This window comes from Leopardus geoffroyi, chromosome D3 (genome assembly GCF_018350155.1).
Source record: "Leopardus geoffroyi isolate Oge1 chromosome D3, O.geoffroyi_Oge1_pat1.0, whole genome shotgun sequence".
Classification (NCBI taxonomy): Eukaryota; Metazoa; Chordata; class Mammalia; order Carnivora; family Felidae; genus Leopardus; species Leopardus geoffroyi.
The window spans coordinates 19105820-19132543 of NC_059339.1; the positions used below are offsets into that span (position 1 = coordinate 19105820).

Sequence of the window (26724 nt, forward strand, 5' to 3'; positions counted from 1 at the left end):
GAGGGAGGGGCAGAGAGAGAGAGAGAGAGAGAATCCCAAGCAGGCTCTCCACTCAACACGAAGCCTGAGAGAGGGAGAGAGAGAATCCCAAGCAGGCTCTCCACTCAACACGAAGCCTGACTTAGGCCTTGAACTTGAGACCATGACCTGGGCCAATATGAAGAGTCGGATGCTTAACCGACTGAGTCACCCAGGTGCCCTGCAACCTTCTTTCAAACATGACTTCTTTATCTCCCTTCACCCCTCCCTGGCATTCTCTGTCACCCTGGGCAGTGGTGTTGGTTTATGAGGTGGGAACTTTAGGGAACCTGAGAGATGGGATCTTTTCTGTCTTCGGGGCCACTGTATTGTATGTAGGCTGTTCAAATCCAAGTGTGGAAGGTGAAGCCTAGGCCCCTGCTCTCCATGCCCTGTGCAGGTTGGTTGGGCGGGCACCGGTCCAGCTTGGGTCTTCCTACAGATTTTGCTAACCAGATGTTCTTGCCGTCAGCTTGGGTTGGCCCATGCAGTTTACTGCCCATGGAATGGTGTGCTCAGCAGGAGAGCAGGATGGCTGGGCTTCTGGGACCTTTCCTGGGCATTTCGAAACTCCCATCTTCTCCTATGAGTCTTGCTAAAAATTCTCGGTGGCTGTGTACCTTGTAAAACCCATGTCCTGGAATGGTAAACCTGGAAATACATTGTCTGCCATTAGAAACGGAATGAATGCAATCCCCGCCCCAACTCTAAATACTATATCATACTTTCCATTTTCAGGGATATATGGGCAGGGTGCAAAGGGTGTCCTTTTTGGTTTCTTCCCAGATGTTTGATGCAGAGTTTACATATCATGACCCTTAGACACTGTGATGGGCACTCTATTTCCCTACAGAGTTGAAGGCCTGATCATTCTTGTCTTTAGTGTACCAGTGAAATACCAAATTGAGATTTTAAGTCTGTCCTGTTAATATAGTTAGTAAAGTTAGTTTCCAGTGGAGTGTTCTTGTGCCTGTGGTGTTTGTCCCTGACCACTGCTGTGGAATGCCATTAACAGAGCTTGGAGTTCCTTCCTTTGGCCCCCTGTCCCAACTGTTCCTGCACTCATTCCTTCTGCCAACATGGGTGTCCTGCTTCCCAAAGGGGCTCAGGGAATGTTTGTATCATTGAATGAATGGTTGAAGTGCCCAAGAAGGGATTCAGGCCTAACCCTAGCCAGGACTATAAGGCAGCAGCCTTCTACCTGGTCCCACCTTAAATGTCTTATCCCCACTGTAGTGAGTGTGATGTCATCTATTTGCTGTGGGGACGACTGTCCCTCCCCCCTCTCCACATTAGCCCCATTGTGGCCTTGAGCTTTGCCCCCTGGTAATACTGTGCTTCCTGAGGATACAGCATGGCTTGCAATGTCTCTTACCTCCAAAAGCTTGCCACATAGCTCTCTATGGGACCACTCTCCCATCTTTTTTCAACTGTTTCAAGAGCTATTTCAAGATACAACTCAGGTATGAGAGCTGCATCCAAGGATGGGTGTTATCCATGAAACTTTGAAAACCATCTGTTTATGCCTCTGTCCACTGCCCCTCCCTCCAAGGCAAAGTCAAGGTTTGTGACTCAATTCTTTTTGAAACTCCCGGGTATCACTAAGGCTTTATTGTTCTGAACTGGCGCTTTGAATTCTTCACCATGATGTTACCATCTTTATGTAAGGTCAAAGAGAAAGCCATAACCTTCATTCCTGTTTAAATCATGGTTGCTGGAATCAAGAAAGGCTGGAAAGGCTGTGAAGTCTTTCTCAAAAAAGCTTCGCTCCCAAGAATTTAACCTCTCTCAGCCCAAGGCCGTTTTCAGGAAACTTTCAATGCGAATCCTCCTTTAGACTTTGGAATTCTGTCACTCCCTGGATAGACCGTTCGTCTACCCGGCCTTGATTTTTTGTGATTTTTGTTTTTGTTTTTCCTTTGTTTCATAGTTGATTGTATCTGTGCCTTTTGGGCTTCAAATTCTTTTCTGAAAAAGATGAGGCACGGGGTAGTAGAAAGGAGAACCCTCCTCCCCTGGTTCCAAGTGTTCCCCAAGTTTACATTGCCTTCAGAGTACCTGTCTCAGGTTGTAACAAACGATAACACCGCCCGTCGTCATTTAGCTACTGCTCAGGGCCGGGCACCGAACTCGGCGCTTCCCAAATATTACAAGCGATGGGGCGTGGAGTCCGACTGCAAGCTGGCGCTCCGAGTCCACAATAGTTCGAGTACCAAAAAGCAAGGACCTGGAAGGTTTACACTCCCGCGCTAGGCTGTTTGCAGCCCGCAGGGTCGACGAGAGCCTGCGCGGCGGGCGAGCAGCGCGTGCGCCCTCACTGATTGGCTAACGGAGCCGGCAACGGAGCCAATGGGAACGCGCCTTATTGTCAGGCGGGCGGCCAGCCGGCTCGGGGGTCGCGGCAGGCAGGCCGTTGCCGTGGAGACGCCTGGTGAGTTCCAGGACTGCAGGTTTGGGGGCATCCCTCTGGTGGGGGTGCGGCTCTGCCGAACCAGCGGCAGCAGCGGGGGCCCGAGCTTGAGGGGCGGCGGGCGGATGGGCCGAGGCTGGTGTCGACGCAGGGGGCGCCTCTGGTAGTCTGAGTGGCACAGTCGGGGAAACCGAGGCCAGAGAGCGGGAGCGGTGAGGCCCGGCCTCCAGGCTGTCTCGTGGGCCTCTTCAGGGCCATGGTCGCCATCCTCGGGTGCCTAGGACGGGGCTCCAGTCTCGGGAGTGGTTTTCAGTGACAGCAGCAGAAGCCACCATTGATTTTACGTCCGCCGGGTGCTGAGCCCGGTGCTAACCCTCTACTGACGTCCTTTCTCTTCACCTTCACAGCAGCCCTGCGAGGTGAGTGCTGTTATTAGCGCCATTTACACGGGTGGAAACTGAGACCGAGGCGAGGGGAAGGGACTTGTTCAGAGTCAGCTAGCTAACTAGTGGGTCAGACGAAATCTAGACAAAAACATTTTTTTTTTTTTAAGATTTTATTTTTTAGTAATCTCGACACCCAATATGGGGCTGGAACTTTCAACCCCGAGATCAAGGGCTGCATGCTCTACCGACTGAGCCAGCCAGACTGAATATCTTGACTGCACTGCCTCCCAGGAGGAGGAGGAGGAGGACCTTGGCTAGATAGAGTCTACTGACACTCTCAGGTGTCTTGCACAAGTGACTTTGGAGCCACTTAACTCTTTGGGGCCTGTGTTACTATGGATCTCTGGGTCAAAGACTTCCTTCAGAGGTTGGCAAACTTCAGTTGTAAGTGTAATAATATTTATAATATTAACATGTAATTTTATCATAGTATGTTGTGAATGTAATAAACATAATTATAATAGTATTTTAGGCTTAGCATAGGAGGCCTGCTCTGTCTACTCAGTTCTGGCATTGTTTTTATTTTTTAATTTTTTTTTTTTTTTAATGTTTATTTACTTTTGAGGGAGAGCGAGAGAGAGTGGGCGCGCCAGCCGGCGTGCAGAGGGAGAGGGAGACACAGAATCTGAAGGAGGCTCCAGGCTCTGAGCTGTCAGCACAGAGCCCAATGTGGGGCTCGAAACTCACGAACTGTGAGATCATGACCAGACATGACCTGAGCTGAAGTCGATGCTTAATGCTCAACGGACTGAGCCACCCAGGCACCCCAACTCAGTTCTGGCATTGTGTTGTGGATACATGCAGAGACAATAGGTACACCAGTGGCAGTATTCCAATAAAACCTTATTTATGGACACTGAAATTTGAATTTTATGTAATTTTTATATAATTTTCATGTGTCACAAATTTTTTTCATCCATTTAAAAATGTCAAAACCATTCTTTGCTCCTGGGCTGTATGAACACAGTAGGCGAAAGCCTCCTAGGGTAGAGGAAAGTGGGACCCAGCGAGGGACCTCTTATGCCACAGCCAGGTAGTGCCACAATGTGGCCCAAGACCTAGGCTTCCTGACTCCCAGACCAGAGCATGTCAGGAAACACCACTGCTTATCACTGACTGGTCAGGGTGCCGAGGTACTCAAAGTGTGCTGTTCTTTATGTGTTCTTAAGGTTGTGGAAACCATAGCCTAAAGAGTTTGGAAATTTGTGAGGTTAAACTCCTGAATGTGCTATTCTGGGATAATATGATTGCTGGGCTGGGAGGCTGAGAAATGAATAGATATTTTCTTTCTTTATTCAATAGCTGCTTTTTTTTTTTTTCCTCCTGCTAGTGGGTTTCTGGGGTTTGTGGTGAACAATACAGACATGGTCCCCATCCTCACAGTCCTTACAGATGATGAATACATAATCTCAAATGGCTATTTCTTTTTATATTTATTTTAAACTAATTTTAGGTTTAGAGAAGAGTTGCAACAATAATACAGAGTTTCCTTCTGTCCATCCTTTCCCTCCTTTCCCTAATATTCACATCTTACATAATCATGATAGAACTATCAAGAACAGGAAACTAATATTGGTACAGTTTTATTAACTCAGCCATTAACCTAGTTTGAATATCACCAGTTTTGCACAATGTTCTATTTTTCATTCTGTGATCCTATCTAACTTCTCATTGCATTTAGTGATTGCTCCTTCATCCTTAATTACTTAGTCTTGTCTTTCTTGGCCTTGACATTTTTCGAGAGTACTGATCGGTTATTTTGTCTAATATCCTTCAACTTGGATTTGTCTCATATTTTCTCGTGATTGGAGTGAGGCCATGCATTTTTGGCCAGAATGATACAAACATTGTGTTGTCCTCAGTGTGTCATATCAAGGAGTTCGAGATGCTGATAGGTCTTATTACTGGTGATGTTTGTCTTGATTGCTTGGTTTAGTTGATATCTGCTAGGTTTCTATACTATAAGGTTACTATCTTTCTCTTTCTAGTTAGTAAGCATCTTGGGGGAAATGCTTTGAAAGGATGGGAATTCTGGTTCTCTCAAATTTACGCCCCCTGACTGTAGTTAGCATCCATCCATCTGTGGGTCTCTGTGGTATTTGCCTAAAGGTAATTACCTATTTCTCTCTTTCCTCTACTCTTATTAATTCAAATTCTATTAAAGGAAGAACTGTCCCTTCCCTCATTTATTTATATTAGTATGGACCACGGATATTCATCTTATTTTATGGGTTAAAACCTAATGCTACCATTATTTTGTTGTTCACAGTTCTGGCTTTGCCTGTTCAGGATATCCTTCAGGTTAGCTGCTGTGTCATTGGATCCTCACCATTTTTTTGGAGGATTTACTTATTTTCTGGCACCACAAGATGTTCCAGGCTTATCTTTTTTTTTTTAATTTCTTTTTCATGTTTGTTTATTTATTTTGAGGCAGAGAGAGAGAGGCAGAGCATGAGCACAGGGGAGGGGTAGAGAGAGGGAGAGGGAGAATCCCAAGCAGGCTCTGCACTCTCAGCGCAGAGCCTTATGCAGGGCTTGGATCACGAACTGCGAGATCATGACCTGAGTCTAAATCAAGAGTTGGTTGCTTAACCCACTTAACCAGCTGAGCCACCCAAGCGCCCCTGTTCCAGGCTTATCTTGTGTACTCTCTGCCCCTACTCTGGAATCATAATTCTTTGTTATGCCCTTCAGTGTGGTTATGTAATTTGTAATGCAGTAGGTTCATTGTTAATGTTTGTATTACATTTTGGGTTCCCCCTGGAACTTAGTTGGTTTTAATTATTTTTCGAGTGGGAAACATGACTGTGCTTCTAAGAGTAAGAAAGAACTGTAACAAAGGTATACTCTGGAAAGTGTCACTCACTCTCCCGCCCCTGCCACCTTGTCCCTGTTCTCCTCCACCTTTCACCCCTTTCCCACTTATCCCCTGCAGCTAACTGATCTCTTTGGTGTCTGGATTATCCTTTCTTTTGCACAAATGAATAGACGGTCATGTAATTTCTTAGCTCCTCTTCTTTTATATATGAAAGGTGGCATGCTAAAGATAATTGTGTTTCTTTTTGTCACTTAATAAATGTCTTGAAAATCCTCCTGTATGTGTTCATAGAGATCTTATTCATTTTTAAAAAGTTTTTATTGAGGTAAAATGTGCCTATTTATTGAGATAAACTTTACATACAATTCAGTGGTTTTTAATATTCATAGAGTTGTGTGAGCATCACCACAATCAATTTTAGAGCATTTTGTCACCCCAAAAAGAAACCCTGTACCTGTTAGAAGACTTCTCACTGTCTCCCCCCGCTATGTCGAGGTGGTCACAAATACTTTCTGTCTATATAGATTTGCCTTTCCTGGATATTTCTTATTAATGGGATCATGCAAGATGTGGTCTGTGACTGGCTTCTTTCACTTAGCATAATGTTTTCATGGTTCATCCTGTTGTCTGTGTTCATTACTTTTTATTTATCCATTTATCAGTTGATGGACATTTGGGTTATTTCTATTTTTGGTTATTATGAATAATGCTCTATAAACATTTCCTCATTAATTTTTACAGCTACATATTACTTCATTGTGTGGATGTACCATAGTTTATTCATCCACTACACTATCTGTAGTCATTTAGGTTGTTTCCAGTCTCTTGAAATTACAAACAATGTTGGAATGAATAACCCTGTGTGTATGTATTTCATATTATTGGAGGTACATCTTCAAGATTGATTCCTAGAAGTGGAATTGCTGGATTGAAACGTCAGGGCATTTGTAGTTTTGTTAGCTCTTGTCAAATTCCCCTCGAGAGTGGTTGTGCTAGTTGGCATTCCCATCAACAGTGTATGAAAATAATGCCTGTTTCCTGACAACCTCTCCAACAATTAAAATTTGTTAACTTTAATTTAATGAATTTAAATTTTAGTTAGTTAACATACAGTGCAATATTGATTTCAGGAGTAGAATTAAATGATTCATCACTTACATACGACATCCAGTGCTTATCACAACAGGTGCCCTTTTTGTTTTTAAAATTTTTTTAATGTTTATTTACTTTAGAGAGAGAGAGAGAGAGAAAGAGCACAAACTGGGAAGGGACAAAGAGAGAAGGAGGCACAATCTGAAGCAGGCTTCAGGCACTAAGGTGTCAGCACAGAGCCCGACGCGGGCCTCAAACTCACCAACCCTGAGATCATGACCTGAGCTGGAGTCGGACGCTTAACTGACTGAGCCATGCAGGCACTCCAAGTGCGCTTTTTAATACCACCGCTGCCCCTCCCCCTCCCCCCCCCCCCCCCCCCCCCCCCCCCCCCCCCCCCCCCCCCCCCCCCCCCCCCCCCCCCGCTATCAACCCTCAGTTTGTTCTCTATCATTAAGAGTCTCTTGTCGTTTGTTTCCCTTTCTGCTTTTTTTCCCCATTAATTTTAATTTTTGCCAGTGATAGTTATAGTATGATAGACATAGTGTCTCAATGTTGTTTTAATTTGCATTTCTCTAATTATAAGCGGTGTGAGCATTTTTTCATATGTTTGATAGCCAGTTGAATGTCTGTTTTTGTGACTTGTTTGTTTATATATTTTCCCTATTTTTCTAGGTTTTTTTCTTTGCTTATTGTATAACATACTTAATGTGAAATTTAATTTTTGAAGTATTTTTAAGTGTACGGTTTGATGACATTAACACATCAAAACTGTTATGCAACCATTACCACCATCCATCTCCAGAACTTTTTTCCATCTTCTGAAATTAAAACCCTGTACCTGTTAAACAGTCCCTGTTCCTCCCCTCCCCCAGCCCCTGGCAACCACCATATTACTTTCTGTCTCTATGAATTTGACTGCTTTAGGTACCTCACGTAAGTGGAATCATACACTGTCATTTTGTGCTCGCTTATTTCACTAAGCATAATGTCTTCACAGTTCATCCGTGTAGTAGCATGTGTCAGAATGTCCTTCCTTTTTAAGGCTGAATAATACTGCATTGTATTTATATACCACATTTTGTTTCTCCATTCATCTACGAGTGGGCACTTACTTGGTTGCTTCTACCTTTTGACTATTGTGAATAATGCTGTGTCTATTAAGTTTTTAAGAGCTCTTTACGTATTTGTCTACAGTATATGTTGCAAATATTTTCTCCCAATTTATCAGTTGACTTATGACTTCTTTTTTCTGATTAAAAAATTTTTTTTCTAATTAAAAAATTATTTAATTTTATTGAGGTATAATTGACATATAGCACTATTCAGGTTTAAGGTATATAGCATAATGACTTGACCTATATGTATTGTGAAATGATTACCACAATAAGTCTTAACATCCATCATCTCATCTCATATAGATACAAAAAAAAAAAAAGAAAAAAAATGTTTTTCCTTTGTGATAAGAACTCTTAGAATTTACTTTCTTAACTTTCACAATACACCATACAGCAGTGTTAACTATAGTTATCCCTAGTACTTACTTATAACTGGAAGTTTGTACCTTTTGGCCGCACTCATCCAATTCTCTCCACTTCCCTCCCCTACCTCTGATAACCACAAATCTTCTTTTTTTTTTTTTTTAAATGTTTATTTATTTTTGAGAGAGAGAGAGAGAGAGAGAGACCGAGTGCGAGTGGGGGAGGGGCAGAGAGAGGGGCACAGAGGATCTGAAGTGGGCTTTGTGCTGACAGCAGAGAGCCCTATGTGGGGCTAGAACTCATGAACCAGGAGATCATGACTTGAACCGAAGTCTGACGCTTAATTGACTGACCACCCAGACACCCCAAAATTTAAAACCATTTTTATGTAGTTAAATATATTAATCTTTTTTTCACTGCCTTTGGATTTTAAATCATGGTGAGAAAGACTTTCCACATACAAAGTTAAAGAGGGACTCATCCATATTTTCTTCTAGTATTTGTATGGTTCCTTTGGTTTTCATTTAGATCCCTAATCCATTTGGAGTTTATTTATGTATATGGGGTGAGGTAAGGATCTAATTTTATCCTTTTCCAAATGGTTACCAATTTTTCCGAGCAAGTCTTACTACAGAGTTCATTTTGACCCCAGTGACTTGAGATACTACCTTTGCTATATTTTATTTTATTATTAAAATTTTTTTAATGTGTATTTTTATTTTTGAGAGAGAGACAGAGACAGAGTGTGAGTGGCAGAGGGGCAGAGAGAGGGAAACACAGAATCTGAAGCAGGCTCCAGGCTCTGAGCTGTCAGCACAGAGTTGGATGTGGGAGGGTCTCAAACTCACAACTGGTGAGATCATGACCTGAGCTGAAGTCGGACACTTAACCGACTGAGCCACCCAGGCACCCCTTTATCATTATTTTTAAATGTTTAGTGTGAGAGAGAGAGCAGGTGGAGGGGAGAGGGAGAGAGAGAGGGAGAGAGAAACCCAAACAGGCTCTGCACTGGCAGTGCAGAGCCTGACCCTGGAGCCCAGTCTCACCAACTGTGAGATCATGACCTGAGCCAAAATCAAAAGAGTCAGATGCTTGACTGATTTAGCCAAGTAGGTGCCCCTCCCATATTTTATTTTTATTTTATTTTTTTTAATGTTTATTTATTTATTTTGTGAGAGCGAGAGAGAGAGAGTGTGTGTGTGCACGCTGGCCCGCATGTGGGGGGGAGGGGCAGAGAGAGAAGAAGAGAGAGAATCTCAAACAGGCTCTGCGCTGTTAGTGCGGAGTCTGATCTGATGCTGGGCTCGATCTCAAGAACCCTGAGACCATGACCTCAGCCAAAATCAAGAGTTGGACACTCAGCCAACTGAGCCGCCCAGGTGCCCCCACCTTTGCCATATTTAAAATTTTCATATGTCCTTGAGTTTGGGCATGATCTCTGTATCATGCATGTATCAGTACTACTCTTTTAAGTACTAAGGCTTTATACAGTATTCTTTAATGGTAGGGCTTATCCCCCTCTTGTAGCTCTTCTTCTTCACTGTTTTCCTAGCTGTCTTACATGCTTGTTTTTCTATATGAAAACTTGTCTATATGTCAACTTGTCTAGTATCTTGTTGATACTTTTATTTGTATTGCATTGATTTTATAAACTAACTTAGGGAGAACTGACATCTTTATAATATTGAGTTCTGTCTAAGAATGTCTTAGGTTGTCATTCCATTTGTTCAACTTTAGTGTCTTTTGGTAGTGTTTTAAGATTTTCCTTGCATAGGTTGCACATTTCTTGTTAACTTAATTTCTAAATATTTAATCATCTTGTTACCATAAACAGGATTTTTCTCTATCATAATGTCTTCTGTTTATTTTTTATGTGAACACTATTGATTTTTCTATGTTAATTTTCTATCATGCTACTTCATTGAGTTCTTTTATTATTAAGTTTTATCGTTGGTGTTGGGGTTTTCCAGGTATTTTATTATATTGTCTGAAATTAAAGATTATTTTACTTCTTCTTTACCCATTCTTATACCTCTAAATGGTTTCCCTTTTCTTATGGCAATGCTAATAAACTATGTACAGTGGTGGATAGTAGCAGACATAATGGGCATCCTTACTTTGTTCCTGATATTAATGGAAATGCCTTTAGTGTTTCTCCATTAAGTAAGATTTTGGTTTTAGGACTAATGTATATAACAAAGTATCCTTCAATTTTTATTTTCTTGAGTGCTTTTTATCATCAGGGGTGTTGAATTTTGTTAAAGGCTTTCTCTTCTTTGGAGATAATAATACGATTCCCCCCCGTCCTTAGATGATTTTATTGTGTTTTCACGTATATGAGTATTTGTGTTTTTATTGTTAGTATTTCATTAAAATTTCTCCAATTTTAATTGCATTTCCTTTCATCCAAAAGTTGTGGAGGTTCTTAAATTTTTAGATAGAAGGACCTGTCTTTGGTTGTTGTTCATGGTGGTGGTTGTAGTATTATTAAATTCCAGTTTTAATTTATTGTGATCAGAGATATTTTAAGATTTAATTGTACTTTATAAAGATGTTTTCTCTGTGACTTCAGAGAAGTCTGTGAACATGCTGTGAGCACTGGAGAATGTGTAGTCTATGTTAGCTGGGTATAGAGTGATATACATCTGTAAGTTCTGTAATTGTTTGGTCGTTTAGATCTTCTATCTCCTTAACTTATTTTTTTTTTTTCTCCATTTGGCCTGTCTTATACTGAGAGTGGTGAGCCAAATTTCTTATTATTAGTGCATTTTTATTTATGTGTCCTAGCATCTCCTGTGGTTTTTGTTGCAGAGAGTTGGTTGCTATGTTATTTGGTGTATATTTTTTTAATTCCATAGCATATTTTATTTTATTTTAGAGAGAATGTGCATGTGTGTGCATGTGAGCGAGCAGGGGAGAGGGAGAAAGAGAGGGAGATCCATGAGATCATGACCTGAGCTAAAATCCAGAGTCAGATGCTTAACCTACTGAGCCAGCCAGGAGCCCCATATATATTTTTTTAGATTTGTACCTATTTATTTTTTTGCAACTGTTGTGACATATTTTTTTTTCTATTTTGATCTCCCTTTGTTTGTTGCTAACGTATAGAAATACAGTCACTTTGTGGGTGTTGACCTTTACCCTGTGGCTTTGCTAAACCCACTTGATACTTATTAAACTTAGGGCTTTTGGGGCGCCTGGGTGGCTCAGTTGGTTAAGCATCCGACTTCAACTCAGGTCACGATCTTGCGGTCCGTGAGTTCGAGCCCCACGTTGGACTTTGGGCTGATGGCTCAGAGCCTGGAGCCTGCTTCGGATTCTGTGTCTCCCTCTCTCTCTGCCCCTCCCCCGTTCATGCTCTGTCTCTCTCTGTCTCAAGAATAAATAAACGTTAAAAAAAGAAAAACTTAGTGTTTCATTTTATAGATATTTTTGGATATTCTATGTAGACAATTACATCATTTGTGAATATGCACAGTTTCATTTCTTCCTTTTTAATTATCTCTTTTTGTTTTTATTTCTTTTTCTTGCCTTATTATAGTGGCTAGCATTTCTAGTATACTGTTGAATAGGAGTGATAAGAGTGGATGTCCTTGCCTTGTTCCTTATCTTAGGGGGCAAAGCATTCAGTCTTATGGTTAAGTATAATGTTAGCTGTAGCTTTTTTGGTAAATGCTTTTTGTCAGATTGAGGAAGTTTCCTTTCATTCCTCGTTTTCTAAAAGTTTTTTTTTTTTTTTAATCATAAATGGAGAACACAGTGTGTGATGATCATGTGCAGTAGGGGCCACATCAGAGGGGAAGCTCCTTGATGAAGTCCTATTTGGGTTGAGATGGGAATGCTTCTCTTTACTCAGGAATGTTACAGTTCACAGTGTTACCGAAGCCATCAGTGAGCTGTTCCTTTATGTGGCTTCTCAACTTGGCTTGCCCTACAAGGGGGCATCCTGTGAGTGACAGATGCTGGTCTTTGAGAAAGATTTGACTGAGAAATTAAATGTCTTCTACTGAAACAGACAAGCTGCCTAGATACCACTCATTTGCTTGCTCATTCCTTAATGGAGTACTCTGTTGGTACAAAAGATAAAGACAGGACTATTCAGGTGCTTATAGGCTAGTAGGTGGGAGAGACCCAGAGACTGGGTAATTCCAGTGCAGAGGTGAGACTGTGTAGAGGAAATTTAGAACGTACTCTTGCTGTATTAAATCAGTGTAACATTTTCAGTTTCGAAAAGCTTTATTTTTATGTTTTAGGTAAAAAATTCTTATATGTACTGATATTTAAAAATCCAAGGCCAGTTTTAAGGTAATAATTACTATGTACTATTTTGGCAGAAGTAAAGTAAAACAGTCTGTGTTACAGAGTCTCCACAGTTCTCTCAATGTGTATTAGAGTACAGTATTCTGACTCATTCTTTATTTTGCTACTGGGAATTGAGGGGGCTGAGGAAGAGTGGTCCCATAATCGGATGGGATTGAGGGGCTATGGCAGAGGGGATGCTGGTCTCCTGGGACTAATGTGCATGAGTCTTTGTGAGGATCACTTTTTTAGGTTCCTCTTGAAATGTTGTATGAACACTTACAAGTATGCCTCAATTCCAGTATGTATCTGTGTCCAGCCCTCCCAACTGCCAGCCTTATGAGATATGCATTATCATACCCATTTTGCAGAATAGGAAACTGAGGCATAAGGGACTGGCTGACCTGCCTGAAGTCACAGTGCTAGAAGAAAAATAGGACCCTAAGCCCAGTAATCTTTCCAGAGGCTGTTTTAAGTTTAAGTGAGATAATGCAAATGTGCCTTATAAGTGTCTGGGATAGACTATAGAGGTAGAGGAGTGGAAGGTACTGTATTTTTAGATTATGTTAAAGTTAGCCCAGGAGCCCTTTCCAGCGGGGACAATTGCCTTGAGTTTTAGCATGGATTTTAGCAATTTCAAAACAATTAGGAAGCTTGAAGTTTCTATTTTCTCTTTGGCACCATGGGCTCCTCGAGGGTTTCCTGGCCCTGACTGTAGTACCCAGGGAGCACTAGGGGAGTCTAGGGGCTTTCTTTATGGAGGCAGGTGGGCAGAGGGGTGGGCAGGGACTTACACAGCAGGTGGGACCAGAAACCTCTCTCTTGACTTGGAGCACATGGTTTTCCCTCCAGCTTGGCTGGTTATCTTTCATTCATTCTGTCCTGAGGAGGTGTCTCCTGTCAGCTCTGAAATGGAACCTGAGTTCATCCTGGTCCTGGGGGACACAGAAGCCCCAGGGGAAGGTACCGGCCCATCTGGCACAATCCCGGTAGTTGTTAGGTACCTTCCTGCTAGGTGCTGCTGAGCAAGAACAGGCAAGCTCTCCTCTTTTCAGGAGTAGGTCGGCCCTGGGCCGATGTTCTCCCACCTATGGACGTGGGTCCCACTGCTGCTACACAGAGACCTGATCCCTCAGCCATCTCTGGGTCCTCCTCTCGTTTTTTTCTGCATGGGGATTCAGGTGGCGTCTGGGAAGACTTGCTGTGACCTGGAGCTAGCACCTGCCCTGTGGGGAGCTGGTTGGGGGCCTATGGTTAGGTGTCAGCACCACCCTCCCTGCACTCTTTACCCCAATTTATAATTGTTTACCCTTGCTTTCAGTTCTTTTCGGTATAGAGCCAGACGTGGAAATGCTGAGGCATAAGGTCACCTTAGGTTTAAATTTTTGAGGAACTGCCATACTGTTTTCCACAGCAGTGCATGAGGGTTCTAATTTCTCTATGTTCTTGCCAAAGCGTGTTGTTTTCTATGTGTGTATGTTTTGTTGTTGTTGATTTTATTTATTTTGAGAGAGAGAGAGAGAGAGAAAGAGAGAGAGCGCACAAGCAGTGGAGGAGCAGAGAGGGGGAGAGAGAATCTTACAGGGTTCCATTTCACAAACTGTGAGATCATGACTTGAGTTGAAATCAAGAGTCAGTCACTTAACCGACTAAGCCACCAGGTGTCCCTTGAATAATAGTTTAGATGCAGAGTTTTAATCATATAATTTCTACTTTACTGTCTCTCTCTCTCTCTTTTTTTTTTTTCTGTATCGTGTGGTGGTCACAGTGTCTAACATGGCATAGCTTATGGTGAAGCAGCAATTTCCAGACTTAGTAGAAACATTCTTTTTTCCTAAATATAGAACCCAGGAGATAAAATAGCTGTTAGCCTAGGGGATGTTTGAATCTTCCTTGTAGGTGAAAAGACTGTACTTCCTTTCTTGTAAGAATCCTTGGAGAACTCAGAACCCAGTGTGGAAGCCCTACTACAAATCATTGCTGTGGTGCCGTTGGCAACAGTAGCAGTCCTTTTAAGTTATAGGGGTGGAACGTGCATTCAGTCTGTATGCCTGGGCTCGCCCCCACTGCTGGATCCTTCCAGGGCCTTCTTTCTGCCAGCATCTCAGATGGGACTTTTTCTGATTCCTCTTTTGGCCCTATCTGGCTTGTTTGGGGATGCCCTCTGTCCCAGCCCCTCAGGCCAGAACCCTTGGTGTTATCCAGAAACCTTCTGTTCCCTCCAGGCTCCCCGGTGCTGAGTCCTGTGAGCCTGCCTCCTGGAGTGCGTCCCTTCTGTCCACTACCACTGCCCCATCCAAGTTCCTGTCATCTCTTTGTTTAATGACAGCATGTAATTCACATACCGTGTAGTTCACCTGTGTGAGGTATGTAAGTCAGTAGTTTTCAGTGTGTTCACAGAGTTGTGTAACTGTCACCATAACCAATTTTAGAACATTTTCATCCCCCTAGAAAGAAATCCTGTACCTATTAGTAGTTACTCCCCATTTGCCCCTCTCCTGCTGCCCATTATCCACTTTCTGTTGCTGTAGATTTGCCTGTTCTAGACATTGCATGTAAATGGAATCAGACAACATGTGGCCTTTTGTGACTGGCTTCTTTCGTTTAGCATCAAGGTTGATTCATGTAGCAGCTATCAGTACTTTAGTCTGTTTTATGATTGAAGAATAATCAACATAACACATTTTTTTTTTTTTTTTTTTTTTTAACGTTTCATTTATTTTTGAGACAGAGAGAGACAGAGCATGAACGGGGGAGGGGCAGAGAGAGGGGGAGACACAGAATGGAAGCAGGCTCCAGGCTCTGAGCCATCAGCCCAGAGCCCGACGCGGGGCTCGAACTCACTGACAGTGAGATCGCGACCTGAGCCGAAGTCGGACGCTCAACCGACTGAGCCACCCAGGCGCCCCTCAACATAACACATTTTATATATCCATCCATTTTATTCATCCACTCATCAGTTGACAGACATTTGGGCGGTTGCCACCTTGAAGCTGTTATGAATAATGCTGCTATGAACATTTGTGAGCAAGTTTTGGTGTGGACATGTGTTTCATTTCTCTCGGGTAGATACTTAGGAATGAAATTTCTGGGTCATATGGTAACTCCATGTTTAACATTTTGAGTAACTACCAGACCGGTTTCCACAGTGGCTGCCCACTTTACCTTCCTATCAGTAATGTATGAGCTTCTAATTTCTCACATCCTCACTAATCCTGTCATTTTTTGCAGACTTCAAACTGGTCTACTAAAACTGGTCTTCAGACTGGCTCTGATATTTTTTCGTTTATATTTTTAAAATTTAGTTTTCCCAGAAACTCTCAGTGGCTCCCGTTGCCAACAGGATAAAGCTCCTAGTTCCCCCCGCATGGTATCCTTTCATCATCCACACCATCTCTGCTCTAAGATTGCACTCTGGGCTGTACTGGCACCCGCACGTGTCCCCATTCCACCCCCCCCCCCCCCCCGCCCCCGCCCCCGCCTCTTTGTTTCGCCACCCTTCACTGCAGTGCTGTCCATTCCTGATCACTATCCTTGATCACTTCAAGTGAATTGTTTTCCACTGTTAGATGTTGCCTGGGTTTCTCTTCGTTTCATTCAACTGTTGAAAAAAATAACTGTTTATAGGTCTGTTGTCTCTGCTGAGCAGTGAGCCCTGGGGGCAGGAGTTGGTCTCACTCTTCTGTGTCCCCTGTGCCTGGTGTCTTATCTGGCTAGAGAGAAGCTCTGGGTGACATCACAGCTGTCCCAAGGCAGTCGCTCACCAGCCTGTGTGCTTAGAGCTGGTCAGGCCCCTGGACTTGGGAACTGCTTCGTGGTGGGCCCCCGGAACTATGATGTTGCTGGTGCTTCCTGGGCCCTCTCTCAGTCTCTCTTGTTTCCTGTCTAGGAGATTGTGGACTGGCACAACCCCTGCCAGTGATGGGAAGTGGTGCTCGGTGGCAGCAGTGAAGCTCTCTGAGTATGGTAAGGATTGGTGCTTGCCTATTTTCCTGGCATCAGTGTTATTTTGTCACTTTGCTCCTGGGAATGTGGGACATTTTCCTAGGTGACACTCAATATGGGGCAGCCTTCCTCCTGGGAGAGCTTTTGGCTCATTTGAGGGTAAGGATATTTGACCTTCTGTTGGAGTGGCTTGCAGGGCCTCATCACAGTTGCAAGAAAGGTAGAAAGTTAGCATGCTTTGTTGGAGTCTTCCATTGTGTCTGGCCATTGCTAGGGTGTCCCCAGTCTGTTCCTTACGCAGTGAACAGTACCCAGGACATGCTCCCCAGATAGATTGTTATGGTCCCTCAGACATGTTCTGGTCCTTATTTTTTTTTCTCAATGATCATTTGTTGTTCATTACTCAGATTCTGAGATGGCCATAGCTGTTCGAGGTAGAAAAGATTATGTGCCAGAGCAGAGCTGTATTCATTGTAGGTTGTTAAAGAGATAAGTGACATCTCAAAAGCAACTTTTTTCCTCCCTCAAATCCCTGTTTTTAGATTCGAATTGCAGCCTTAAATGCCAGCTCTACAGTTGAGGATGATCATGAAGGAAGCTTTAAAAGCCACAAAACGCAGACCAAGGAGGCCCAGGTATGTAATCCATGGTCTTCCTCTGCAGGTAGACCTTGCTTTCCATTTCTGTAGGTGGTACCTCATTTTAAATGCATTCAAGTGACTTAATGGGATTTCACAGGAAAATCCCATTTTGAAAGATAGCTAGTTAGTTCTCCATCTCATGTTAAACCTGCTTCACTTAGAGATGGTCACACTGAAGAGAAATTCTGTATTCTATGAGCAGTGTTTGGACCAGTCCAGCTCCTGGGCCCGCTTCCCCAGCTGGGGCTAGCTTTCCATGCAACCCATTCTTTGTGCATGCTTCAGGGATTGCACCCAAGGGATGGTAGCATATTAATGGTAGATGGTGCTTTGAGGTTTCCTGGTATACTGTCCTCACTTTCCAATGTGAGGAGGCCCTTGATGGGAGCTGCCTTGATGGGGTTGGTCGGGGGCCAGGTTCAACTTCAGCTCTCTGGATTCTTGGTCTTTCCTCTCTACTATGAGGCCTGGCATTCCTTCCATTTCAGCCTGCCTCTTTCCTTCCTTCCTTCCTTCCTTCCTTCCTTCCTTCCTTCCTTCCTCCCTTCCTCCCTTCCTCCCTTCCTCCCTTCCTCCCATCCTCCCATCCTCCCATCCATCCATCCATCCATCCATTCATCTATCCACCCATCCGTGTCTCCACCAGTGTCCTGCCTTAGTATAGCAGTGGTTCTCTTCTTCTTCCTGCCTTGGGTTTCCCTGGAATAAACATGTGCCTCCTCTTTCACAGGAGAAACCAAGGCAGTCTGGAGCCCTTTCAAAAGTCTGCTAGTCCTCTATCCCTGGTCCTCAAGGGATGTCAGTGGGGCCCAGCCTGCCCAGTGCCCCCTCTGTCCTGGAGGAGGTTGTCGCCCTGCCTGGGCAATGATGAGGCTAGGGCAGAGTGGCAGGGAGAAAACAATGGAAACCATCCATATTCTCTAGGAATCACTGGGTTATTATGGCTGGTGAGGCCACTCTCCCAGCTTCACCCAGAAAGGTCCGGCTGAGTTTATAACCTTGCTGTTGCTGTGACCCTGTGTCCCTGGGCCAGTGTTTTTTGCTATTGCTTAGACTCAGTTGAGCCTGTGTTGCTCCTGTCTCCTTGGGGGACTCCTGAGGGGTTCTTCTCATAGTAATGAGCTCCTGGGAGGTTGGAGTATTAGAATTGTTTCCACTACAGAGGTTATAGCTGTCAGTTAACATGGCCTTGACTGCAGTCTCCCTTACACACACTTTTGGCTTAAAAAATGACAAACCTTTATACTGTGTGAGAATATCTCTTATCTTGGTTCCCAGGAAGCAGAGGCTTTTGCCTTGTATCACAAGGCCCTGGACCTCCAGAAACATGACCGGTTTGAGGAGTCAGCCAAGGCCTACCATGAACTCCTGGAGGCGCGCCTGCTGCGAGAGGTGAGGCACCATAGACCAGGTGGTGGGCTTGCCCTCTGCCCTCCCACTTCTTGGCTGGGCAACCTTGGACATGTTACCTCCCCTCTCTGCCCCTCAGCTTTCCCACCTGTAGAGTGTCAGCCTCGTTGGATTGCTGTGAATTCCCTGAAGGTTGAGTGAATTCAGTGAAGCATCTAGAGTGGTTTTTGGTGCATAGTAAGAACTCTTTGTCAGCTATTTTATTACATTTTCTTTACAACTTCTCTGCCAAGTTGGTGGGGGCTATTGTCCCTGTTTTACAGTTGTGGAAATGGAGGCTTAGTGAAGTGTTGATAGCTCAAAGCCATCCAACTAGTGAAGCATTAGAGCCAGGATTGGAACCTATGGTTTCCTGATACTTAATGATCCTGTTGGCAACACATTTTGGCAAATGCCGTTTGGGTGATAGCCCATGAGCTCAGGAAGCCTGTGTAGATGCTCTGTGGGCATTTGAAAAACAGTTGGAGAAAGGGCTGGAAAAAAAACACAGAGGCACACTGAGAACACAGGGTATGGGCAGAGAGGGACAGGCAGGGCAGGACCTGGATCCAGCCTTGGGGCCATGCTAGTGATGAGTGAGTTCAACCTGAGTTGACTGGGTCATGGAGATGTTGCCTGGAGGTTTGAAAATGAGTCTCAACTTAAAATTGATTTAAGAAGAATTATATTTCATTAGGAGGAAAGGTTTTGTTTTCAAGTAGCCAAACACCAAACACAGAGACATGCAATAAGGAAGCAGACAGACACTATCCATGGACATTTTCTAGAACACAGTCCTTCAGTTGAGCAGTCTCCTATACCTCTAGGAAGACAAACACTTGTGTCTCAAGTCCCTACCCCTGGATAGTTTCTACCACTAATGAGGCAAAATGCTAACTGAGTTCTAATTGTCAGTATGAGGAGTCTATCCCTTCTCTTACTCAAGGTATCTGTTCATGTTCCTAATTGGATAGCTTGTCAGGATTCTTTAGTGCTGGTTATAGCGTCTTAGAATTAGGGCCATGGGAATTGCGATCCATACCTCCCCCTTTAGTAGAAAGTGAGTGAGGGCCCAGAGATGAAAATGACTTTATTCTACTTTACCGAACTTCAGCCATGGGCCAGGGACTGGATATGTTTCAGGAGTGGATCTTCCCTCAGATCACAGAAGAGTGGGCCTCAGAGGTGTGAGCAGGTGAGCACAGCACCGAGTCGGAAGGGTGCTGACCGGATGTCGGCCTTGTACATAGCTGTGTCCATCTCTCTGTATATCAATTTCAGTCTTAAATGACTGCCGTAGCACTCTCCTCCCTGGCTTATAAAAGTAAAAGGTGGTCACCATAAACAATCAAAAAGTACAGAAAATATACAGAAAAGTTTGTTTTCACATTCATCCGGCATTGGTGTACCTAAAAACTAAATTATGTAGTTATAGTAGCACAAACACTTGGCATAAACAGGTCATGGAACACAGCTGAATCCTAAGAAGCAGACAGCTTAGTTGGTATACATGCTGGTGGAGGCTTGTTGGGGCGAACTCTTTGTCTCCTGTGGCATCAGCCTGCATGTCACGGAGGATGGAGAATGGTGCTGAGTCCAGCTGGTTAAGTAGAGGTTAGTGACAAGAGCTTCTGTTGTGTCTGGATGTACCACTTACTATCTAGTCTCCAGGGTGGACTCACACAGCTTCTGTAAAAGGGCTTTTGAACAGTTCTGTACCTGGAGGGCAAAGGTACCTGGTGTCCAGCCTTGGTCACCCTGTCGTTGGGAATCTTTCTGCAGCATAAGCCAGATGATAGGAGAAGATCGTGAATGAAGCCTGATTTGAGCCTTTCAGTCTTCTTGTTGCAATTCCTTAAGACACTAGGGTAGATTTCTTGGGATTAGTCAAGGGGTGTGTCCTAAAGTGTCTCATGATCTTATGTCCTGAGATCTTACCTGTCCTGACCATGAAGAATGATGTGTGGGGGTGACCTGTCCCAGGACAAGGCTGGGATTTGGACCTGCCCCTGGAAAGAATTTCTTTGCGCCACCGAGTTTTTCTGTTAGAAAATGTTTTACTCCTTGTCCCATGGTTAGAGCAGTAGTTTGTCTCATCAGGGATGTCTTAGAAGTTGTAGCATTTTCAAAGAGTTTTCATAAAAGCTGTAGTGAAGTAACTTTCTATATAAAGCACGTTTACAATCTTTACGTTCTCCTGTCTCGTTTGCACTTTTGATACTTAGGGTAGGATTTACTGTTATAAATCAGAGGCCCTTGGGGCACTAACTTTTTAGTTAAGGTAACTTATCCACAGTCATGTGATGATTACAGAGGTGGGAGCTTAGCTTCCTGACTCCTAATCCAATAGTCTTCCTGCTGCGGAATGTGTAGAGATGTGTAAGTTGGCTGCCTAGGCACCTCCAGATCCTGCTGCTGCCCCTAGGTGGCTTCCTCATGCCCTGTTCCCCCTCTGCAGGCTTGGTGATGTGGGGGAGCTGTGGGCTCCAGACTTGACCTTTCAGGCATGGCTGTAGCGATAGGGAGGGTTCCCCCTGTCTCTTTTCGTTCCCAGACTATCTGCAAACTGCCTTGTGGTGGTCTGACTTTTCTTCTCTGTCTGCTTGGAGCTGGAGGGTCCCCCAAGAACATCTAGCGTAGTGCTTTCATTTTCCAATGGACGGTGCCACCGGACTGGGCCAAGGGCCTGCGGCAGAGACCAGCCCGGAAGTCAGGTATCCTGCTGACTGCCTGCCGAGGCTTCAAGGCCTAGGTGTCTCTTCTAGGTGTCTCTGTTTTTGTTTATAGGCAGTTTCGTCTGGTGATGAGAAAGAAGGGTTGAAGCACCCTGGGCTGATGCTGAAATATTCCACATATAAGAACCTGGCCCAGCTGGCAGCCCAGCGAGAAGACCTGGAGACAGCCATGGAATTCTACTTGGAGGTGTGGTTTTGGCAGCGCTCAGCTCCCTCAGGGTTTTTGAAAGCTCTCGGTGGAGGGGGTGAGGTTGTGGTCTTATTGGCTAAAGAGAAGAACTTGTAGTGGCGCATTGCTGAGCTGTGGTGCCTGAGACCTTCATCAGCGGGTGGTAACAGGGAGTTCAGAGAGAGCAGGGGCCCGCATGTGCATTCGTCCTCTGCCACTCATGTGTGTGTGCGTACCCTCTCTGGGCCTCCAGGTCCATACCAGGATGATGGGCATAGTAAGAAGGAGGGTGTTTATGAAAATTAAATGAATTGGTACATACACAAGTTATGAGAGCACAGCCTGCCCCCTGGTACCCTGCTCCTGCTCATTGCTGTATCGCCATGATTTCTGTGTTACCGTTACCGTCACCGTCTTGGTGGGTACCCCTGATGTGCTCTACACCATGCGAACTGCTCTCCATGCATGTGCTAACTCTGCACCATCTTGCAGGAAGGTGTCTTCATCTTCATTTTAGTGATGAGGGGACTGAGGCTCGGGATCACTCTGCTAGTCAGTGTAGAAACAGGGATGTGAACTGAGATCTGTCTCTAGCCTATAATCTTTCTAGGATCCCACAATTTAAAATTAAATTAAAAATTTTTTGGGGTGCCTGGGTGGCTCAGTCGGTTAAGCGTCCGACTTCGGCTCAGGTCACGATCTCGCGGTCCGTGAGTTCGAGCCCCGTGTCGGGCTCTGGGCTGATGGCTCAGAGCCTGGAGCCTGCTTCCGATTCTGTGTCTCCCTCTCTCTCTGCCCCTCCCCCGTCCATGCTCTGTCTCTCTCTGTCTCAAAAATAAATAAATGTTAAAAAAAAATTTTTTTTTAATTAAATTAAAATTTTAAATCTAATAGAAATACCCCACAGATCACCTATTTTAATGGTACTTTCGCTTCTTTTATCTATCAGTTATGTAAGGAATACAGATGTTCAGAGAGACAAAGTATGTCAAGAAAATGTTCTGAATTTGATCATTTGATTCATGTACCTTGTATTTGCCATTTTTTCTGGGTAGATTGAGTGGCTGGGCCAGTGCTATGTCCCTCCCATCACCACTGGGTGCCTGTTCAGCAAGAGAGCTGACTGACTGTGAATACACTCTGTTTGTGCTCCTTCTAGGCAGTCATGCTGGACTCCACGGATGTCAACCTCTGGTATAAAATTGGACACGTGGCCCTGAGGCTCATCCGGGTCCCCCTGGCTCGCCACGCTTTTGAGGAAGGGCTCCGGTGCAATCCTGACCACTGGCCCTGCTTGGACAACCTCATCACTGTCCTGTACACCCTCAGTGATTACACAAGTGAGTCAGGCTTTGATGGCTTTCTCCCATGTGCTTGTGGTTTTGGGACAGAGGAGGGAGGACAGCTTGGGTAAGTTGGAGGCCAGGTTAACACTGAAGGGCTTTCTGCCTAACTATCAGGAAAGGGAGATGACTTTGCATTCCTGCTTTATTGCGTATGTCTTTCTTACTCAAATGAGATTTATCAAGAGCATTGTAGTAATAGGTGGCATGTTCTCTGAGTGGTTTTTCCTTTGGTTATCTCATTTCATCCTTGCATTGTCCCATCCTGTGCCAGAACCTCTTTCTATAACTTGCTGACAGAGAGCCTAGCAGCTGCCGCTTGACTCCTTCTGGTGCTGGGACCTCACTGTCCCTGGAGGCAGTCTCTTCCTTTGCAGAGCAGCAGGGCTACTGGGAAGGTCTCTGCCAGATGGAGCCCCAGTCTGCCCTCTAATTGCTTAAGCTCCTTTGCTCCAGCCTTGACATCTGCTCTGCAGAGAACACCTCTGTCCCTTGCATGGGCTGGTCCTGAGGCAGGCACTGATTAGGTGTTCTGGGAGTTAGCATCCTCTGGGTGTCCTCTGAGGCCAGAGCGGAAAGAGGCTCTCCAGGAGTGCTCAGAGCAGGGCTGAGTGCAGTGGGAGCCCAGGGCTCTGTGAGCTGACTGTGTTTGCTGCAGGCTGGTCTGGTGTGTGAAGGTGCTCTGTATGTGGCTGAGCTGCTATTCTTTTTAGGAGAAACATGCTGATGAGCACTTGCCATCATTCTAAGCCTGGAAGACTGACTGGCAGAGGCTCCTCCCCTGCCCCCTTTTTTAAGTGTTTATTTATTTTTGAGAGAGACAAACAGAGTGCAAGCCAGGAAGGGCAGAGTGAGAGGGAGACACAGAATCTGAAGCAGGCTCCAGGCTCTGGGCTGTCAGCACAGAGCCCGATGCGGGGCTTGAACCCACAAACTGTGAGATCATGATCTGAGCCGAAGTCAGATGCTTAACTGACTGAGCCACCCAGGCGCCCCTTTCCCTTCCCTTTTTTAAAGACAAATAGCATGGATTATTTTGAGAAGCACTAGGCCCTGCTCACGATTGTCCACCTCTGGTTCTTCACAACCACTTTTTAAAGCTCTTTAATTGAAGTAGAACACACATACAGTGCACAGTGTGTATACATAAAACAAATCAAGATGCAGATTGTTTCTAGAGCCCCAGAAGGCATGCTGCTTTGGGTCCCATTCCAGTCATTACCACCCCGGAGGTGATCTTGATTTCTCCCTTTTGTCACTCACCAGAGATGAGCTCTGCTTGTTGTCAAGCCTCCTCTATGTGGCATCAGATGGTGGTATGTACCCTCCGCAGCCTGGCTCCTGTGACTGTGGTCTTCCTGTCCATGAGCGCACCCAGGCAGTGACTAGGGCCTTTTTGTTGCCCTGTCATCTGTTATGTGTGTACACAATTTGACCATTCTGTGCCTGTACACTGGGTCGTTTCCAGAGTTGAGGTTTTGCATTCACTGCTGTGAATGTTCTTGTGTGCGTCCGCCGGTGGACAGAGCACTTGTTTTGTCGGTTGCCGCAGTTTTCACCCCCCACTAGCAGAATGTGAGTCCTTGTGGGGCGCCTTTGGACCCTCACAGCTTCCTCTTCCAAGGGTGTTTAAGCTCCTCTTGGAAGCTTTTCCAGCAGCTTGGGTGCCATCTTGAGGTGGACAGGCTTGTGTTCTGCCTTCCTTTTCCCCAGCCACCTGGTTTAGTTCTTTGCACTCCTCTCTCATGGTGAGAGAAGTTGTCCTTGGGGGAAAACAGGCCTGGGGGACTGAATGGCTGTGCCGTCTGGGAGAGCCCTGCCCTGATTGACCTGATGCTCATTGAAACCCCAAAGTAAAAGCAGCATGTGGTATCAACTCCCAGCGGCACTTAATCCACTTGAGATGAGGAGGCAGGGTGCTTGGGGTTGATGCCTGCTGACCACCTCTTGTTCCCTTGGGACTTCCTAGGCCTTCCCTCTGTGGGAACAGTGGTGTAGTGCAGCTAGAGCGGTGAGCTTTACTGCAGCCAGAATGCCTGCTGAGAGCCAGCATCGTCAAATGCTCAGGGCCTCCTTGGTTTTCTCTCTGGGTGTCTGTGGTGTCTGTGGTCCCAGAGAGACCATGTTCTTGTTTGTGTGGGGCAGGAGCCTGTGGGCTATCTAGCAGCTCTTCAGTCAGCTGCTTGCTGTGCTGTGCTGGGACTACCCGGGCCCTCCCTGCTCACAGATTGCACAGCCTTCGTGTGCCTTGCAGGGGGGCAGTGTGGTACCTGTGGAACTTTGTGACCAGGCTCTGTTTTCTCCTCCTATGGAACTCTAGGAGGACACCACTTCCTTCTGTCTCTCAAAGCTCCCATGCCCACATCTCTACTTCTGCTCTTTCTTTCCTCCTTAGTCCTGGCTCCTTCTTTGTCTGGTTATTCTTGATAGGAGTGTCTTGCAATCCATCCACACTCAGATCCCGAAGCTGAGCAGAGCACGGTAGTGGTCCAAGTGCCCAGCAAAAGCAGAGCTGGCACTTGGCTGCACTGTACCATTTCCCTGTGTGTTCACAGGTGAGGCCTGCGGGCACCGAGTCTGCTGGGGACTCATGGCAGTCCAGTCTGTTGGGCTAATCCCACTTACAAATGCTAAAGGCTTTCCTAGTTCACATCGTAGCTCTGCTTTGTGATTTCTCGCCCTCCCATTTTTTCTCTATGTTGCTTTGCCTGTTATTGTCTCTAGTCCTGGAGGAGCTGGAGAAGGCACAGACTTTCCAGATCATTGATTTGAGGAGGCTCATTGACATGAATGGTGTACATGTATTTAATTACAAGCAGTAGCTGTTTTTGGTAAGAAGAGTTTGAAGAAAAGAAAAAGAGAAGGAGGAAAATTGGAAAATACAGATAAGCAGAAGGAACAGAAGCTGGTATTATGTATACAAATGGAGTCACACCGTGTGGCCTGTTTGGTTTCCTGCCTTCTCCCCATGCTGTCCTGTGGCCTTCCCTCTGGTCAGTGAGCACACCCTCGACCATCTGCGTGGCGGCCGCTCAGCAACCCAGTGTGTGGACTGGGGAAGCCTTCCTTAACTAGGCTCCCCTGGTGAGGCAGGGTGGTTTCCTGGTTTTTTTGAAGGCTGTCTTTCGGTTAGCCAATAGCCAATCACTGTGGGCCTTTAGGTGTTTGCAGTAGTTCCCAGAGGTGGATTGTTGGGCCGAGGGTTTGTGTGTAACGCCTCCAGTTCTCCAGAAAGATCATATAGTCCGTCCTCACATAGCAGCATTTGGGTTTGCCTCATCTACTGTGGGTGATAGTATTTTCAGTATCTTTCCTGATTGAATTAGGTAAAGTGGTATCTCCTTATTGTTTACCATCATTACTTCCATTCCAGAGTAGGGACATTTTCTTGGTGTTAACTGGGAAGGCCAGAGGTTTGGGGTGCAAGCTCTGAGGTCGTATTGTTTCTTTCCCTGCCAGCATGTCTCTACTTTATCTGCAAAGCTTTGGAGAAGGACTGCCGGTACAGCAAAGGACTGGTTCTCAAGGAAAAGATCTTTGAAGAACAGCCTTGTCTCCGGAAGGACTCCCTCCGAATGTTCCTTAAATGGTGGGTCCTGCCTCTTCCTATGCTGGTTCTGCACCCCTCCTCCCCCAGCAATGTGTGGTTGGTGGATATCAGGAGGCGTGTGCACCGCCTTCTCTCAGGTCCTGACCTTCTGGCAGATGAGCCCCTGCACTTCATTCTCCGCACTACCCCCTCGCCTGGCTTTGATCCTGCCCTTGCTTATTACTTGCCTGTATGCTTAATCATGGTGGTGCCTCCTTGGCTCTCTGTTGCCCTCCTTCCCTACTGCCCTGCTGGCTCTTGGCATTCACCAGCTGTCCTCTGGATGTTGCTGTAACCTGCTGTTCACCTTGCCTTCTTGCCATTTCCCTTTGTAGGGCTTTGCTCCCAG

At 45.2% G+C, this 26724-nt stretch overlaps 1 protein-coding gene across 10 annotated transcripts in view; it reads left to right on the forward strand.

Moving 5' to 3' along the window:
• Positions 1 to 2361: 2361 nt before the first annotated feature.
• CABIN1 (calcineurin binding protein 1) overlaps positions 2362 to 26724 on the forward strand; it is a 156702-nt gene continuing 132339 nt past the window's right edge. For 2 of the 10 annotated variants that reach the window (XM_045458949.1, XM_045458954.1), the window contains exons 1-8: positions 2362 to 2449; positions 14790 to 14930; positions 16454 to 16530; positions 17052 to 17144; positions 18429 to 18542; positions 21327 to 21461; positions 22603 to 22783; positions 26246 to 26375. In XM_045458949.1, the coding sequence (XP_045314905.1) occupies positions 16528 to 16530; positions 17052 to 17144; positions 18429 to 18542; positions 21327 to 21461; positions 22603 to 22783; positions 26246 to 26375 (656 nt within the window). In that variant the 5' untranslated portion in view covers positions 2362 to 2449; positions 14790 to 14930; positions 16454 to 16527. Of the gene's footprint in view, positions 2848 to 2999; positions 3259 to 14789; positions 14931 to 16453; positions 16531 to 17051; positions 17145 to 18428; positions 18543 to 21326; positions 21462 to 22602; positions 22784 to 26245; positions 26376 to 26724 lie in introns of those variants that run through there. The other 8 variants (XM_045458946.1, XM_045458956.1, XM_045458950.1 and 5 more) reach the window with 7 other exon arrangements.